The sequence below is a fragment of the Mytilus californianus genome, unplaced genomic scaffold, assembly GCF_021869535.1.
Source record: "Mytilus californianus isolate M0D057914Y unplaced genomic scaffold, xbMytCali1.0.p SCAF_14, whole genome shotgun sequence".
NCBI classification, from domain to species: Eukaryota; Metazoa; Mollusca; class Bivalvia; order Mytilida; family Mytilidae; genus Mytilus; species Mytilus californianus.
The window spans coordinates 12764526-12782690 of NW_026262626.1; the positions used below are offsets into that span (position 1 = coordinate 12764526).

At 32.6% G+C, this 18165-nt stretch overlaps 1 protein-coding gene across 1 annotated transcript; it reads left to right on the forward strand.

The window, feature by feature from the left end:
* Window positions 1-228: 228 nt before the first annotated feature.
* LOC127724898 (uncharacterized) lies at window positions 229-10986 on the forward strand. Its single transcript, XM_052231900.1, has 5 exons — window positions 229-245; window positions 1139-1290; window positions 6585-6720; window positions 9329-9444; window positions 10775-10986. The coding sequence occupies exons 1-5, from the start codon at window positions 229-231 to the stop codon at window positions 10933-10935; spliced, it is 582 nt and encodes a 193-aa protein (XP_052087860.1). The 3' UTR covers window positions 10936-10986.
* The last annotated feature ends 7179 nt before the right edge of the window (window positions 10987-18165 follow it).

The window sequence follows — 18165 nt, forward strand, 5'->3', positions numbered from 1 at the left end:
TGCCTGCAAGTGCTTTGGGCATATCGTATGATATGACCTTGACCTCATGGTTAACACAAGGTCTCATGTTGTTATAAAAATAGGTTATCGGTTCTTTAGGTAACATTGCACCGAAGTAATCACTCAAAAGATTTTCTAGAAGGACTTTTGAAGAAGCCTGATTTCATAATGGCGAATTCCGTAGTTTACCTGTTATGTCTTAATAGTGGTCTAATATCTTCATTCTTGATGTCTGCATATCAAAGGTGAGTTTTTCTTGTAAAAACGTCTTTAACTTTTTTATCAAGATGTCATTAAATGATTAAGTAGAGCAATAAATATATATATATATTTATTTAATTTGCTTCGGTATTAAGAACCATTGCTGTACACTAAAATGATTAAAAAAAGCCATTTATTGCACACAATTCTTCACTCATAAGATCCCGATAAAATCATTACAAACATCAGCAAAATATTTGAAATTCGGCTTTGGAACGTAGATAATATAAAAGTTCATTTCACTGGCCTGGATGGTTAAAATTTCGACCCTGTTATTTAATTCAATCGTTTCTACTCTTGAGCTTTGACTATGAAATGCAAAAAAACTTATACGAAGAACTTTATCATAGCAGAATAAAATTGATAATGGAAATGGGGAATATGTCAAAGAGACATCAACCCGACCAAAGAGCAGACAACAGCCGAAGGTCACCAACGGGTCTTCAACGCAGCCAGAAAATCCCGCACCCGGAGGTCGTCCTCCGCTGGCTCCTAAATAAAATTGTGTACTAATTCAGTGAAAATTCTGTTGCTTTTCTTAGTGACTGATGGAAGACTTTTTGCCGCAAAGACCGACGTGACACACTATTTATATTATTAGAAAACATAGTTGAAGGAAATCATAAAATCCTGCAAATTTAATTTGTTAGACAAGCAAAACCTTAATCAAACCGACCTTTGAGCATAGATAGATTTTGGTAGCAACATGCAGTCGTTTAGTCCTCTCACCAATAAAACGACTAATTAAAATACTAGTACATTTTTAAGACCAATGTTGTAATTCTTAACCGAATTCAGTGAAACTGTGCAGGATTGTACGATTTGAGTCAGTTTATTTTGAAAAAATCTATCTGCATGTTATAACTCTTTTGTTCAGATCTAGTCCAGTAAAAACCTACGATTCTCTTGTTTCATACCTTGAAAATGGAGCAGAAGTAAAATACTTCTTTAACATATCGAGTTGTCTACAATCCGCTTCGCCTCCATTTAAAGACATTCCCGTGTTTGGTGGTGAAATCAAATACTTCAGTGCCATTAAAATCTTGAGGAAAGATGCCGGAGAGTTGATATTAAGCAACGTTGACTACATCGACGAATACGGTGATTATTAGCTGTAGTTCTTTCTCATATTAATCGCACTATTGTATCACTAGCCTGTCAACACCGAGGTTTTGAGTTCGGATCCCGCACGTGGCAGGTGCGCTCTACTCCAATCTTTATTGACAAGGATTGTCAGTTTTCCTACCGAAGATCCGTGCCTCTCCGTGCACTCCGGCTTCCTACACTAATAAAAACTGGCCCGCCACGAAATAGCATAATAGTGCTGAAAGTGGCTTTAAACACCAATTAATCATTCCTTATATTAGAATGTTTATTTCTCGTCTTTTGTTCTTTACACAGTAACTCATGCACTGTGTCTAAACTACCCCCGGCAAAAAATGTTTGGACTCAATAGTTTCAAATATCCGGGACGGTGACGGACCATCAACAGACAGATAAAATGTAAGATTTCTGTTTATTTATTTGTTATTTTTTATGATATTGAAAAATAGAAATACACATAAACCTATTTTCGATTGTGAGATGCAATATTTTCTACAACCGTTCTATATTAATGGAGAAATAAGTAAAAAGGCACGTCAAAATGACGATTTGATTGAACCTTGCCTCGAATTAGTTTAATATCTCGATAATTGTGCACATTGTACGGAAAGAAAGGTACAAAAAGAAAGATATTAACATGGAGATAACAAGACTAGTCACTTTGAGCACCTCAATTTTTGTATTTCTGTGCATGGAACGAAAGAAATGGGTCATGTCAAAATTAAAGGAACCGGTTTTGTCTATGTGTACAACCCGGTTTCGTCTTAAAAATTTCCCAAAGCAGGACCACGTTTTTCATAGAAAATAACGTATAATCGTATTACTAAATTAAAATCCGTCGTTCAATAGGAGTTTGATGGACTGTTGGAAAACAGTTTTTGCAGAGGACGACTTATGATTTATTTGAATCCGCAAACGCTTGAATTCCTGCTTTATCGGAAAAGTTTTTTTTTCAAATTTTGCTTTATATAAAAACGAATACTTTAACGGCGAAATACAAAGAAAAGAAGGTTGTAATGCAATTTGAGGTTTAAGCTCTCTGTTCGTTTTTTTTTTTAATTTGAAAAAAATATCATGAACACTCAATGTTTATTATAAAGCAAGAGAATATGACAAATGTAGATGCATGAATTTTCATGCAGCGCAATGGATCACAATAATCATGCGTTAAAAATCTGTTTACCCCTCCTTCTAACTATTATACTTAGTATAAATAAGTAAAATAGTATCAGGTCATTCAGAAAATGCAATACTGTTTATTTCATTAATAATTTTATAAATAAACGGTTCTTTATCTCTCCATTGTGCTATGATTATCATAATTTGCTTTACATTTAAGGGACATGCATTGGTCAAGTTTAAAATTATCAATACACAAGGGCGGATCTAGGACGATTTTATGCTGAAATTTTTTTTTGATAAATCGTAAAAAACATGATATACAAATTTTATTTTGTCAATAATGGGGACGTACGCACTCTACGCCCCTGGCTCCGCCACTAATAAATGATATAAAATATAACTATATCGTATACGGCGCGTTACGTTTGCGCGAATCTGTTCTACGTTTGCACGAATAAAATCCACGTTTGCGCGACAAAACGCATTACGTTTGCGCGAAATTTACCTGTTATAAAGTCACTATGTTTGCGTGGATTAATAAAAAAAAAAGATAATAAAAATAAATCCTTGTCTTTTTATAAACAAATTGTAATGTCCGAAATTAAACGAATTTATTTATAATTTAAAAAAAATGAAATCAATTCGAACTGTTTTGTTAGAATGTATCTAAATACTGCAGTCAAAGGTTGTCCTCTTCATATTGGACAGGACTGTTTTCGAGGAAAAATAAATCCTTGTCTTTTTATAAACAAATTGTTATGTCCGAAATGAAACGAATTTATTTATAATTATATATATTATTAGAATGTATCTAAATACTACAGTCAAAGGTAGTCCTCTTCGTATTGGACAGGTCTTTTTTTCGAGGAAGTTTAGGACAGTTTTTCAGACGATATAATGTCAGATGCTCCTGTAAATGAAAACTGCAACAAATTTGCCGACTACTTAGTAGAAAATTACGTAACCAGTGAGTTGAATTTTCCACCAGCAATGTGGACGGCTGTGCATAATGAAGAATCAAAACGTACCAACAATGGGCCAGTCTTTTCATAGACATTACAATGAACAGCTGTGTTCTACTCAACCAGCCATCTACACCTTCATTGAGATTATACTGCAAGTTAAGGCGACTTCTTCTAACTGCGCTAGGGTACAAGTACCAGACACGGACTGATTCATAGATGGTTCCCGTACGTAGATATCATGTACATGCATACTGTGGTTTATTCATGACTAAATACCTTGAATGTTCCTCTTCATGATATTCACTGTAATTTATTCAAAACTGTTCTTTTACGTAAATGTAGTGATTTTGATATTTATATAAACGAATGAAGAGTTCTCTGATATATATTTATCAATATAAGTGACATGAATGCAAACTATGTTCAAAAAAATAAACTAAAAACAAATATGATAGACAACAACCAATGATATAACCCATTTTCCTAAAAAAAACAACGTAAAATTCAGGTTATTCTAAAGATTAAATCACAGGTAAAAACTCAGGTAAATTCGCGCAAACGTAATGCTTGTCATTTTCAAATTCGCGCAAATGTAGGTCGCCCATCGTATACTATCTTGAAGTTTTATAAGAATCGAGAAAACAGAGACATCCGCCAAATTTGTTGTATGTAGATTGGATCACATGTTTATTTTCAAAATTCACAGTGGTATTTATATCTCGTGGGAATGCGAGACCATGAATGGAAATTCGTGGCGGCTTAGACTATTTGTATAAAACAGAAAATAAACCCAGACTTATCATTGGTGTTGTTTAAATCAGTTGTAACAACAGATGAGCTTTCATGAATAAGCTCATGAAATTACTCATCTGCTCCCTCAATAGTTACATTTTCTGTCATCTGAAGTAATTAAAAAAGATTATTTTGGTGTTCGAAATGTTTAACAATACCATTATGGTGTTCGAAATTTTTTACAATATGATAAGTTTATAAATTTTTGGGGAATCGTAATGTTATAACCAAGTTAAGTTGAGACCCTCCCCCTCCCCCCCTCAAAAAAAAAATTTGGCCCTTTTCAACTGATTTTTATAGTTTGATCTTATGTTGTGCTGTTATACCACTGTTGGTATAGTTGGCGCTAACACGTTTGACCCTGCCATTCTGTATGTGCCAATTCCGAATCCAGGGACCAATAAATCAGCGGTTGTCTTGTGTTGCTGTTGTTGCTTTATGTTTTTGTTTTGTACCTAAATCAGGCCGTTAGTTTTCACGTTTGAATTGTTTTACATTTGTCATTTCTGTGTCTTTTATAGCTATGCAATGCGGTATTGATGTTTCTCATTGTTGAAGGCCATTCGGTAACCTATATTTGCTAACTTTTACGTTATTTGGACTCTGATGGAAAGTTGCTTCATTGGCAATTTTCACGGGGTAAATGGCTACTTAATAAGGTTGTTCTAAATAAGACGTGGATCTTGTGACGATAATATGCTGCAAGCCAACTCTTATTCACATTGAAAATACATAATTGTAATATACATTTATTTCAAATTTTAACTTGCAGTTTTCATGAAATGTGCCTGCTCAAGTTTATGTAGTACCAGAAAATTTGACGGCGTTGGATGCACGATTAATTCGTGAAAAATAGTATAGACTAAAGTCTTTTTCTGACTGTTCGTCAATAATTTAAATGAGTAAACTATCATAAACACAGCGTACAGAATAGAAAAGCTTTACTCTTTTGATAAATTGATATGGTGACACAATCATACCACATCTTCTTATTTTTATATCATTTCGTGCTAATGTATAGTAAACAAACATACATCATAATAAACTATTAAAAGATTTAATGTAAATGCATGCTATAAATAAGATAAGTGCGTAAGGTATACGTATAACATTAAAAAACGTGTACCATCTATTTCGAAAAGTTCCCGTGTAAAATAAATGTTAACACGACAGGTGTGTTTTATAATAACATATATATTGAATTCTTTTAACGGAGAATGTTCAGATCTGTGTTAAGGTTGCTTTTCATAAATTTGTGGTTTTCAAACGAAACAAAAAAATGCCATTAATACAAACATTGAGATGCTCAAAGTGACTAGTCTTGTTATCTCCATGTTAATATCTTTCTGTTCGTACCTTTCTTTCCGTACAATGTGCACAATTTATCGAGATATTAAACAAATTCGAGGCAAGGTTCACTCAAATCGTCATTTTGACGTGCCTTTTGACTTATTTCTCCGTTAATCTAGAACGGTTGTAGAAAATATTACATCTCACAATCGAAAACAGTTTAGACACAGTGCCATGGGTCTCCTAAGAAAATATGAGATGTGTCTCGATTTAAAAAAAAAAAAAAACCCGATCTATCGAAAATCAAAATGAGAAAGAAAATATCTTCCCATTTACAGAATTCAAAAACAGTCTGTTGATCGAAGACAAAGTAAACAAAGAAAATTTATTCTTTATTCAAAACATGACATTGAAAAAAAAGCCAGACATTACAAACGTCAAAATGTAAGCATTCTTACATATTTTACAGAAATCATGGAAATGGTACTCATGCAATGCGTTATTTGCACACAAATTGTGTTTTTTGTTTTTTGCATCATCTACTCCTGAACTTTATAATGTAAAGAATGAAATAACACGTATTGTCCGTGGAACGGAGGCTTCCAGGGTTTCACAATCAATGCAAATAAATCGAGAAGAACCCACATATATCTGCAATAAAAGAGGAAAAAAAAAAAAGAAAATATCCCTGAAAAAAAACAAACTTTTGAACGAACATCTATTTTTTCAAACTTTTTTCTTAGTATTTTTTTGCAATTGTAAAACAGATTATTAAGAAAGTAATCCCTTCCCTAACATCAAATCAAAGAACTGCGTCATACTCTGTGTATGTTACGTGTGAAATCAATTCCGACCATTGACCACATTTAACAGACTCACAGAATGAAATATCTATTGCTGATTTCAAGAAATGTTGTAATTGCAAGAATACCTATTCTACATTTTGTTAAAATATATGTAAATATAAATCGTTAGGATTTTGTCAGATAAAACATTTAGCGAAAATACTGTTTGAAAAGTTAATTTATAACACTGTGTATTTAAATTTAGATTTAAATAAAGAAATACATACACTGTGGAATGTCAATGATACTGCAAAGGTGCTTTGGGCAAAATCTGGAGTTTATATAAATATTATCGACAACATATCAGGAACATATTGTAAATGGACAGAAGGACAAGGGAGGTAAGATTAAATTTCTGCAGCATATGTTGCTTTAATAAAGACAAACACCCTGTCAAATTTTGAAATATGTTTTTTAAGGGAAGGAAAACAAAAATAAAGAAAAATATTAGATACAGTCGACAATCACACGAGTCTCTTTGAAATATTTACACAATTTTTAGGTCTATAGTTTAAGGATGTAGTCCGGTGAAATTAAAAAAAATCTGGAATTCAAAATTGATACTAGAAATCAGAAGAGCATTAGTTAAGGAACAAAATAAACTAAAAATATTGATAGGTTATAGAACACCTTTTCGAGATATTTGATATTAAAAAATGACGGGAAACGACTGACTCGGACTTTTACCTTATATTTAGCATTGCTATTATTTGGGTCCGAAATAGTGAGAAAAGAAATCAAGAATCTGCTTAGATTTTGGTAATGACCTTCTTTGAGCTATTGAAATCTTCTATGAAAAGAAAAGTGGGTGATATGGGGCAAAATATTTTACCCTGTATCGTAGGAAAAGAAAGAGTTTGACAAAAAATTCTAAAGCTGACATCACTACATCCTTAAGCTGCATTTTAATTTGAAGGAGTTTCCAATTAATTGGGAACGTCCAATTATATACGAGATATCTTTGTATCTTCAGAAATGTCCTATTTTCTTCTTCCGTATCCCCTAAAAGAGGCACAGTAGGTTCCCTTCGTTTTTTTCACTCGAATGCGAAAAATCAGAAAATTGTTGGAAACTATTGGAATTCGAAAACTAAAAAATCTAAATAAGGTACTGAAAAGATTTTTCAATAATTACACATAAATCGATGAAGTCAAATTGTGTTGATGGCTGAAGTTTACAGTACTGATAGAGCGGTGTTATTCTTAATGTATTAGTATAATTAAACATCGAAGGATTCGTAACACAAACACATTTAATACACAATATGCAGAGCTTTGCGAGTATAAGAGGAAGAAGTTAAAATTTGTAAAATTTGTGCAAAATTTTTGTTTTGAACTATCTTAATTTTACCTATTATGTCTGTTTTGTTCACGCATCGTTGTAAATACAATGGAATTTGATGCTACTGTCATACAAGTGAGAGGTTTAGCGCTATAAAACCAGGTTCAATCCACCATTTTCTACATAAGGAAATGTCTGTACCAAGTCAGGAATATGACAGTTGTTATCCGTTCGTTTGATGTGTTTGAGCTTTTGATTTTGCCATTTGATTAGGACTTATATCTAGAAATTGACTATGAGGGTCGGTTGAAAACAAAACTTTACGACAAAAGAGATGATTTCAGCTTCCCAATTGTTACCTTTTCATTTTTAAACCAAGAGATCCAAATGGTGAAGTTGTAATCATCACTTCGTAAATATTAAGGACGCCATCACGAGTTGGTTGAACGTTATGGAAAATTCGTTATACAGATGATATCGGATATGTTCCTTATGTCGTAACTACAATGCCCTTCCGTTTTCACGAATGTGACCTACCGAATTAGACTATTTACCGGCTTTGTAACAACATGAGCAACACGACGGGTGCCACATGTGGAGCAGGATCTGCTTCCCCTTCCGGAGCATCTGAAAGCATCCCTAGATTTTGGTGGGGTCCGTGTTGTTTTTGTACCCCTATTTGTGACATTTTGTTCACGCATCATTGTCAATATAACGGAAATTGATGCGACTGTCGTACAGGTGAGAGGTTTAGCGCTATTAAACCAGGTTCAATCCAATATTTTCAACATTTGAAAATGTCTGTACCAAGTCAGGAATATGACAGTTGTTGTCCATTCGTTTGATGTGTTTTATCATTTGATTTTGCCATTTGATTAGGGACTTTCCGTTTTGAATTTTCCTCGGAGTTCAGTATTTTTGTGATTTTACTTTTTTTTAAGCATTTATGAAGTATTTGTGACAGTCATGTTAAATTTTAAACAAACAAAAGTATTTGAAACTCCAAGTTCACATATCTATATAGTTGTAGAAGTCTGAATTGTAGAACACATTGAATACTAAAACGAGATCGCTGCTGGACTTTAAGCTCTAAATCAAGACTTTGTTACATCTTAACAGAAATAAACAAATTAGCATGACACTGCGTTAACTGTTAGTATATCGGCAACTTAGTAGTCAATGCCTTAGTACATACATGTTTTTCTAAGACTTGCTGGTGATAGTTTAGCAACTATTAAGAATTCATGGTTCAACCAATTCCGACAAAATTGACCTGCTATCGATAAGGCTATTGTTTGAGGTTCTTTAAGGTCGTAATCTTTTCACGTTTTCCAGAGGTGTTATACATTCTTGCGTTTTAAATTTTTGTGTTTTATCGTTTCTGATCAAATTAAATCTAGAAAATACGCTTAGTAGTCAGTGCATTTCAATTGACATGATTTATGACAAACCATTATTAATGTAACATCTCTTACATAACTTCAGATTTATTGAAAAACTAAGAATCCAACTCTCTCAGTCAAAGGTTGGCCGTAGTCGAATATAAGAATCATTTTACGTTCCTTTCTATTATACATTACGTTTTCCAGTGGTTTTACGTTCTTATATATTTTTCGGGTCGAGCGTTCCTGATGAAGGTTAACCATTATTGTCATTTTATCTTTACAGCTTATGGGTAAAAGATCATGCAGAACAAAGACAACTGACGTCATTTCCAGAAATCCAGACCATGCTGACCTCTGGTGAGGAAGTCGGATGGGTTGTAAAAACTACTGAATGTCAATGTGCCTCGTGACCAGGCAACTGCTATGATGGCATAATGGGAGACATAATCAAAGGTAGTCATTTAACAAATTTTATACAGTTAAAAATGTAATCCAATTTACAAATAACTTTGAAAAACACCTGCCCTCAAACATTTATATGTTTTATCTGAATATAAGAATACTATGGAAACCTTGTCATTTAATAAACCCTGCAACGCATAACACGATAACAAAAAGGCATGTGCAGTGTAAGACAAAAGCTTTTTATACACGCCATATAAAGATGTAGATAACACTATCAAAACAATATAACCAGTAGGGTTTGGTGGACATTTTAAGACTTATATTACTGAAACAAATGATTTTGTGAGCACTCAAAAGGAACAGAGAAAACTAAATAGTAAACCTAGTGATATTCATATTAAACAAAAGTACATTTGAATTGTTTATACTTATACTAGGTTGAAATTGTTGACAAAAAAGCTTGCAGTTACAAAATGCGATCTAAAAGAATTGACTTAAGCTGAAAATGTCATTTTGTTCTTGATCATTTTTGTTTTCTAAATTCTTTCTGATAACACCAACTATGTTTGAAAACACTAAGTGTGTCGTACATGTAACATTAAACAAACATACCATGTGGAGAGTTGTCTCATTGGCAATCACACCACATCTTTTTTTATATATCCAAGACGTTGTCGTTGTAAGATACATGTACATGTATCTGTTTTCAAAGACATAAGACCTTCTGTACACACATTTATCAACTCAAACTAAATTGTCATAAAAAAACATGTTAATTGATGATAGAAAGGTACTGATTATTGTATTGAGTGAAAGTTTAAAAAGAAAGCCCATGTAAAGCTATATATATATATATATATATATATTACGAAAGTAATTGAGAGTTCAGCAGATGTTCGCCACTCTGTTTCAGAATAACAAGATTTTTAAAGACTGTTACAAATCAAAAGTATATGAATAAAGGAATAAAAAAAAGCAGAAACAAATGATGGTTCCGACCGTGTGCTTGTTTTCAAGATATCAGCTTTTCAAATTTGGCGGGAGGTGATTCCCTCTATATATAACATTAAATTACCATTGGCTCCTTTTTTCTTATCAAAACTTTGAAAAATAACAAGGATTTTTATAAGATTTTCAAATATGGCTTTTAAAACTATAATGTAATAAACGATATGAAAAGAAAAGTAGGGGTTTGCGGGCAAAATTCTTTAACGCACTACATGGATAAAACCAGAGGATTTAGAATTTCTGGCAAAAAATCAGAAACAAGAGGAGTGAACATCCTTTATCAAATCTTTGGTCAATAACCTTTTCTTTTTTTCAGGTTTCAAAATGACGAAAGACAGTTCTATACATTTCCCCACTTCAATGACAACGATCTTTCCTGTGGCCATGAACTTCATTCAGCTTACTACCTTTGTTTGTGTTGATTCCAACAACACTGCAACATTTATAACTAGACATTTAGATCCATCAACATTTTAACAAGATGAGATTGACATAATGAGTTGTCCAATAGATTCAGGATCCTCAATTGGAAGAGAAGCTAATTCTATGTGAACTAGTTTATTTTTTTGTGAATTATGTAGTATCATTGTATGAGAAAAGTACGTTTTTGTATGTGTGAAAAATGTAAACCTTCATGAATAAAGGCAACAGTAGTATTTCTCTGTCCGAAAGTCATAAATCGATTGAGAGAAAACAAATCTGGGTTACAAACTAAAACTGAGGGAAACACATCAAATATAAGAGGAAAACAACGAAACAACAGAAACACTAAAGTGCAACAAAAAAACCCAAGACAATGCAACACACACATAAACGAACTATAAGATAACAACTGCCATTTTTTCTGACTTGGTACAGGACATTTTAAGAAAAATGGTGGGTTGAACCTGGTTTTGTGGCTAGCCAAACCTCCCGCTTTTATGGCAATGTTAAATATAACACTAAAATAACAACTTTACATGACTGGACTACAATACAAATAAATGGAAGAACATTCAGGACAGAGAAATACACAAATTAACAAATTGAATATAATAGAACATTACGACATGCTAATAATTATTAAATTTACCAGGCTTATAATTTAATACGCCAGACGCGTGTTTCGTCTACATGAGACTCATCAGTGACACTCAGGTCAAAATAGTAAAGAAAGCCAAACAAAGATGAAGAACATTGATGACCCAAATTCCAAAAAGTTGTGCCAAATATGGCTAAGGTTATCTGCCTGGGATAAGAAAATCCTTAGTATTTAGAATAATTCATACCTTTGCATTACAGTAAATTTATAAAAATTACCATATAATAGATATACATGTCATGAAATCTGTTAAATAAAATATGATAGTAAATATTTAAGTAGAGTAACATGCAAAGGCGTATTTCGGAGGGCAAGGCGCCCCGCCCCCCCTTTTGTTGAAAAAAATCGGTTGATTATTTAGGGAATCACGACTGGAGCAGGCCCTCTCTTATGCAGTCAGTGTCCCCCCCCCCCCCATATGAATATTTCGGGATCCGCCACAAACATGAGGAGCCTAGTGTAGTGTAATGTACTTAGTAGTGTTGAAAAAATGGCAAAATATATAGCATACAAAAAAAATGAACTGAAATAATACATTTGTACCTACAAAGTATAAATATAACACACAAGCGTACAAAGATTTACTGTATACAAATACCGAATGCTTCTTGCTATTGGAAACATTAAGGTTATTCTCCCCCCGGGCATACATTGTCTTTGTCGTATTTAGAACAACTTTTCGAAATATTGGCTTTTAAAAGTTTTCATATTCTTGTATTTGATGTGGCCATCAAACTGTTTGACTCGAGTGCAACTGATGAGTCATATGAAGAAAAAACGCGCGACTGGCATACCAAATTATAAGCCCGGGTATCTTGGAAAAGATTTTGTAGTGTTTATCTATGAAGTCTGAGAAGATGGCATTTCTTCATGGAAAAAAATACTGTAAATTAAGTCATTTTTGCAAAGTTTTTGATAATTCGAATAATGCGACTGAATGTGTATCGCAACAAAAAAACATCGCATACTTATACAATGTATATAATATGCAATGTATGCAAATTTGTCTAAAATCGAAATTATCATAATTAATCTCGTATTATATTCCATTTTGTCGTTTAAAGATGTCATTAATCAACTGGCAAAAAAGTATTTATCCATGAAATAGATGGTACATGGATTATCTTCTTAAATGTTGCTAAACTTTTTAAATCGATTTCAACATTTATTCATGCCATTGTAGATCTATATCTAAAATTGGTGACATAGGTTGAATAAACTGCGCAATTCTAGTACATCTTGTTTACTTGATATAATTATACTTGATATATGCCAGTAAAAGTTTCTGCGTTTTCGTGTAATACATGGATGATTGATTGATTGAAAGGTGTTCAACGCAACTTTCAGCACTATTTTGGTATTTCATGTCTGTTAATTTTTTTTGGTGGCGGATGCTGGAGTGCCCGGGGAGAAACATCGACCTTCTGTAGGATAATCTAAGTCAATCAAGATTGGGGTCAAGCGCGCACCTAGCACGTGCAGGATTCGAACTCACAACCTTAGTGTTGACAGACTAGTGATTCAGTATTTAGACAACTGGAAGGGGATTACTGGAACAATTCCTATTCATGCCTATTCTATTTCTGATTATCTATTTAACATTCTGTTTACCAACTCACATGCTGTTTAGTTTTTATGACATTCGAACATCTTCATACAGAAGACTTTTTGATAAATTTTTTTTGCTGTTTACAAAATTTGAATGTTTTCAAAAATTAACAATCCTTTGTCAAAGCAGATATAATTTGTTCAAGGATCGTTATTATTCAATAAAACTAATAGTTTTTGTATAGATTTTTTTACATATATTTTCTTCAGAGAGTGAGTTCGTTGGAGTGGTAAGTAGATTCTGTAGGCATATCAATGAGACAAGATCAGTAGCCAAGGATACCAACAACAACACGACACCACACGGCCTTCAATAGTGAACAAACCCCATACCGTATAGTAAGCTATTAACGTCATCGGCATAACAAAATGTGAAACAAAATAAAAGAGAACGGCCTTCTTTTAGCTTATATCATTTGACAAAAAAAATGGCCCGAAAACCACTGGACTTCATCAAAGAGTTTTGAACACGAATGTGAGCGCTCGACCCCTCCTAACCTAGGACAGTGCATGTAATGAAACAACATAACATTAAAATGACAGTTGAAATCGGTCGAAAAGGAGTTGACTTATAATATTGGTACTACATGTAAGCACAAAAAAAAACTTACAAAATAACAAAAGACATACAGTACCAATCTAAAAAATACTATGAGCTAGTTCAAAGCCAAATTTCAATTAATGAATAAACTATGTTTTCCATGCTAAAAAATCCTGCAGTTCCTCTTTAACGGACTTAATGTAAAGACGTTATACGCATTCGGAGAAAATTATATAAGTAACGATTGGATGAATTACATTAAAAAAAGAAAAATTGTATAGAATTTTTATATTCTCATTTTTTTCAGAGAGTGAGTTTGTGGGAGGGGTAAGGAGATGTGGTACCCTAGCCACTGGTCAAAGATACCAACAACAAGACACCACACGGCCTTCAATGTGAGCTAAACTTATGCCGTATAATAAGCTATTAACGGCTTCGGGATAACAAAATGTGAAACAAAATGAAAGAGAAAAAAAACTAACGCCATTATTTTAGCTAATAACATTTGACAAACAGTATTTATGCAAGATAAACCACTGGATTCTAGCTAACTGGCTTATAAACAAATGCAAGTGTTCAACACGCATGTGAGCGTTCGATCTTTTTTTATCCTAGGACAGTACTGAAACAGCATAACATTAGAATAACAGAAACCCGTTGAAAAGGAGTTGACTTATCATATTGGTACTAACCGCAAAAAAACAACTTACAAAATAACAAAAGACATACAGTACCGATAAACGAATAATAAAAGCTAGTTCAAAGCCAAATTTCATCATCAATTAATGAATAAACTATGTTTCCAATGCTAAAACATCCTGCAGTACCCTTCTAACGAACTTAGTGTAAAGACGTTATGTACGCATACGGAGAAAAGCATACCTATATATATATATATATAGTTTTATGCATTGCCAAAATAATGTTAATAACGATTGGATGAATTACCATAAGTGTTAATTACTGGATAACTTTAAACAACGTACAGGTTAAGTTATGTTATTAAAAATAAAAAAAATACAATGTACGTCACTTTAGACATTCAATGAAAGGATAATTATTTTTGTTAATGTTAGAATTTATTTAAATTCAATTCCTTTGAATGATTTTCTTGAGTATGATTAAGGAATTCTTAATGATCTGCAAAATATGTTTCTTTCTTACCCATTAGAGGTCATTAGTTTTCCCTGTTTTGTTGTAGGGTTACTGTTCCTCAACCTGTGGTTTAATGGACTGTTTGTCGTTTTTACGTCTTTTCTTCTGTTCATTGTATTATGTTGTTTTTTTCTCTCGACTAATTGGGTTTTAATATAAAAAATAACAAGTTGTGGTATGATTGTGAATGAGACAACTCTCCACAGGAAACCAAATGACACTTTACCAATATAGGTCACCGTACGGTCTTCAACAATGAGCAAAGTCCATACCTAATAGAATGCTATAAAAGGCCCCGAAATAATGACATAATAATGAACGAAAAACAAATATGTTACACAGCAACAAACGACAACCACTGAATTTCAGGCTCCTGACTTTGAACAGGCACATACAGAATGTGGCGGGGTTAAACTAGTTAGAAGGCACCAACCCTCCCCTAAACTGGGACGGTGGTGTAACAGTACAACATAAGAAAAAACTATAAAAATTAGTTGAAAAAGGCTTAACTCATCAGATGGATACAAATAGAAATACATCTCACAGAGTGTGCTTAGCAGGGTACTTATTCATCCTTACAAAAAAAGACACTAAGTACAGATATGAGAGTACTCGCAGTTACTTACAGCTAGTTCAAAGCCAGTAACAACTAATAAATAAAATCACGCATCTAAGACTAAAATACCAATCAGCACACATCCGGATCCAAACATCCAATGGGTTTAGTGTAAAGACGTCATTATGAGTCAGATAAAAACAATGCCAAGATACAGGTATCGACAGATTGTAGATCCATAAATGTGCATATGTATATAAAAATAATATTTAGTTTGATTTTAATCTACTGATAACACAATCAATATTAATACCAATAAAACAGTATTCAAGGATCTGATTACAATGTTGAATTGGTACCCTTTTAGAATAAGTTTATTTCAAGGATCGACAAGTGTACCCGGATCGTTTCTAAATTTCAGGGCTCGGAAACAAGATCTCCGTAAAAATAAGGATATGCTATATATTCCTTTTGAAATAAGTTTTCTACAGGTACAACCAAACTTCAAAACCAAATCTTTATATCTATGGAAAAATTTGGTAAAGGTTATAAGTAATGTATGGTAACGAAATTCCTGACTTAATAATTTACCAGTAATGCATAGACTACGTTCATTGAAATCCAAAACGTCACAACAGACACAGGCATAGCGAAGGAGTTGTGATATATAAACACCGTACGATGTTGCCAAAGGAACATCACCGTCCAAAAAAGGAAAATTAACAATAAGGAACGAAAAATCGTCCCTTTTTGTCATAAATTTTAGTGTAGAGTTTCCCGTGTAAAATTGAAATATCTCAATCTAGGAAAGGACAGTTATTACCGTTTATATTTGATTTATTTTAAGTAAGTTCCTTTGGGTAAATTTCGGCAGTATATTTAGAAAATGATTGATTATTTAACAAAATATCATCAAGATAACGATAAGTGTTATTGAATTTATCAATTAAATGCAATTTAGACGGGTCATTTTTACTGAGTTTGGTCATAAACGGTGATTCATAACAGTACAAGAACAATGCATGCCCCTTTGTATCTACTACCTTGTTTAAAAACCAAAATATCACCAATGTAATGGCAAGTATTATTACATTTTCTATTAAATGGAAAAATTTTGACTATTTACTGTGTATCAGTTGAGGAACAAGTTTTCTATTAAAGGGTAGCTAAGGAAAACACACAACCTGCCGATAGCTTTATTGCCGCCGTTGCATCCGAAAAAATATCGATATATGTCTCGTTTTGCAAACGCAAACTAAGAAATTCTTAAAAAGAACTAATTTTAGTAATCCGTTATTACTATTAAAATAGATTTTGTTTATTCGTTATTAAAACTCACAAAATTCGTAATTTTAAATTTAATGAATAATAAGTATCTTAAAGAAAATTTCAGATTTCATTCGTTATGACGAGTGTTTTGAAAATCAAAAGAACCTGCTGATAAACTTTATTGTCGAGACGTACTTTTAAAATTTGTAATGTAATTTGAAAACTGTTAACGCCGCCGTTGCATCCGAAAAAAAATAATATAGATATATGTATCGTCTTCCAAACGCAAACTAAGAAATTCTTAAAAAACTAATTTTAGTTATCCGTTTTTACTAGATTTATTAAAATAAATTTTGTTTATTTGTTATTAAAACTCACAAAATTCATAATTTAAAATTTTATGAATGATAAGTCACTTAAAATTAATTTCGGATTGCATTCGTTATGACGAATGTTTTGAAAATTAAAATAATAACTTTGTTTTGTCTAGATCTAGCGCTTTTCTAGAATTAACCAAATCAGTGAACGCTCAAACCTATAAAAAGGAAAATCAAAGATATATTTGAGGATCAATATGATCACCAAAAGGTTCCCAAACAAATACCAAAATCCACTTAAGGTAACTTTGGCGGACTAGCTAGTTAGTTTCAAGATGAAAAACCATCTGCATGTTTTGGATGGTATAGGTAGATGAAATTTTAATTTCTTTATAATTTCAAAATATATCAAATTTAGTTTCGGAATTATTTATCGGTGTATAAACATATGAAATCCGTTATAACATTTTGTGAGTTCATTTCAAAATATGCATTATGTATGTTCCTGTCCCAAGTCAGTGGCTGTCGTTTGTTGATGTGTTACATATTTGTTTTTCCTTAATTTTTTTGTACATAAATTAGGCCGTTAGTTTTCTCGTTTGAATTGTTTTACATTTGACATTTCGAGGCCTTTTTTAGCTGACTATGCGGTTTGGGCTTTGCTCATTGTTGAAGGCCGTACGGGTACCTATAGTTGTTAATTTCTGTGTCATTTGGTCTCTTGTGAATAGTTGTCTCATTGGCAATCATACCACACCTTCTTTTTTATAATTACAGTGCACGTGTTTATTTCTGACATCTGTACGTATGAATCATTGCATAATAGCAATTACTTGTTTCTTATAACGTGTATTGTCTATTTCAATCATTGTGCCAGATATACTTTTATATGATTAATAAGACACTTAAATTCATATCAACGTAGTTTGATATGATTAGTACGCATAAAATGATAATTAAGCTGCACAACACAAGAAGAATACAGTTTCATCACGTCGGCAATGTTTGGAATTATTATCATTGCTTGTTTGCATTTCGGAGCTTTTTTGTTTACTTTTGCTTCTTTTTTAATTTTTTTTTTTAGTTTTATTTTTGTTTAATTTGTTTTTCACATAAAAATAATAGTCTTTGTTACATTATATGTAACATGAATGGTATTTTTTCTTTGATCTTCGAGTAG

Excerpts from the sequence above, each read along its gene's own strand:
- LOC127724898 (XM_052231900.1), top strand. Across the intron at positions 1,291-6,584 it reads TGGTGAAATCAAATACTTCA|ATTTAAATAAAGAAATACAT; the intron begins GTGCCATTAAAA and ends ATTTAAATTTAG. Across the intron at positions 6,721-9,328 it reads TGGACAGAAGGACAAGGGAG|CTTATGGGTAAAAGATCATG; the intron begins GTAAGATTAAAT and ends TTATCTTTACAG.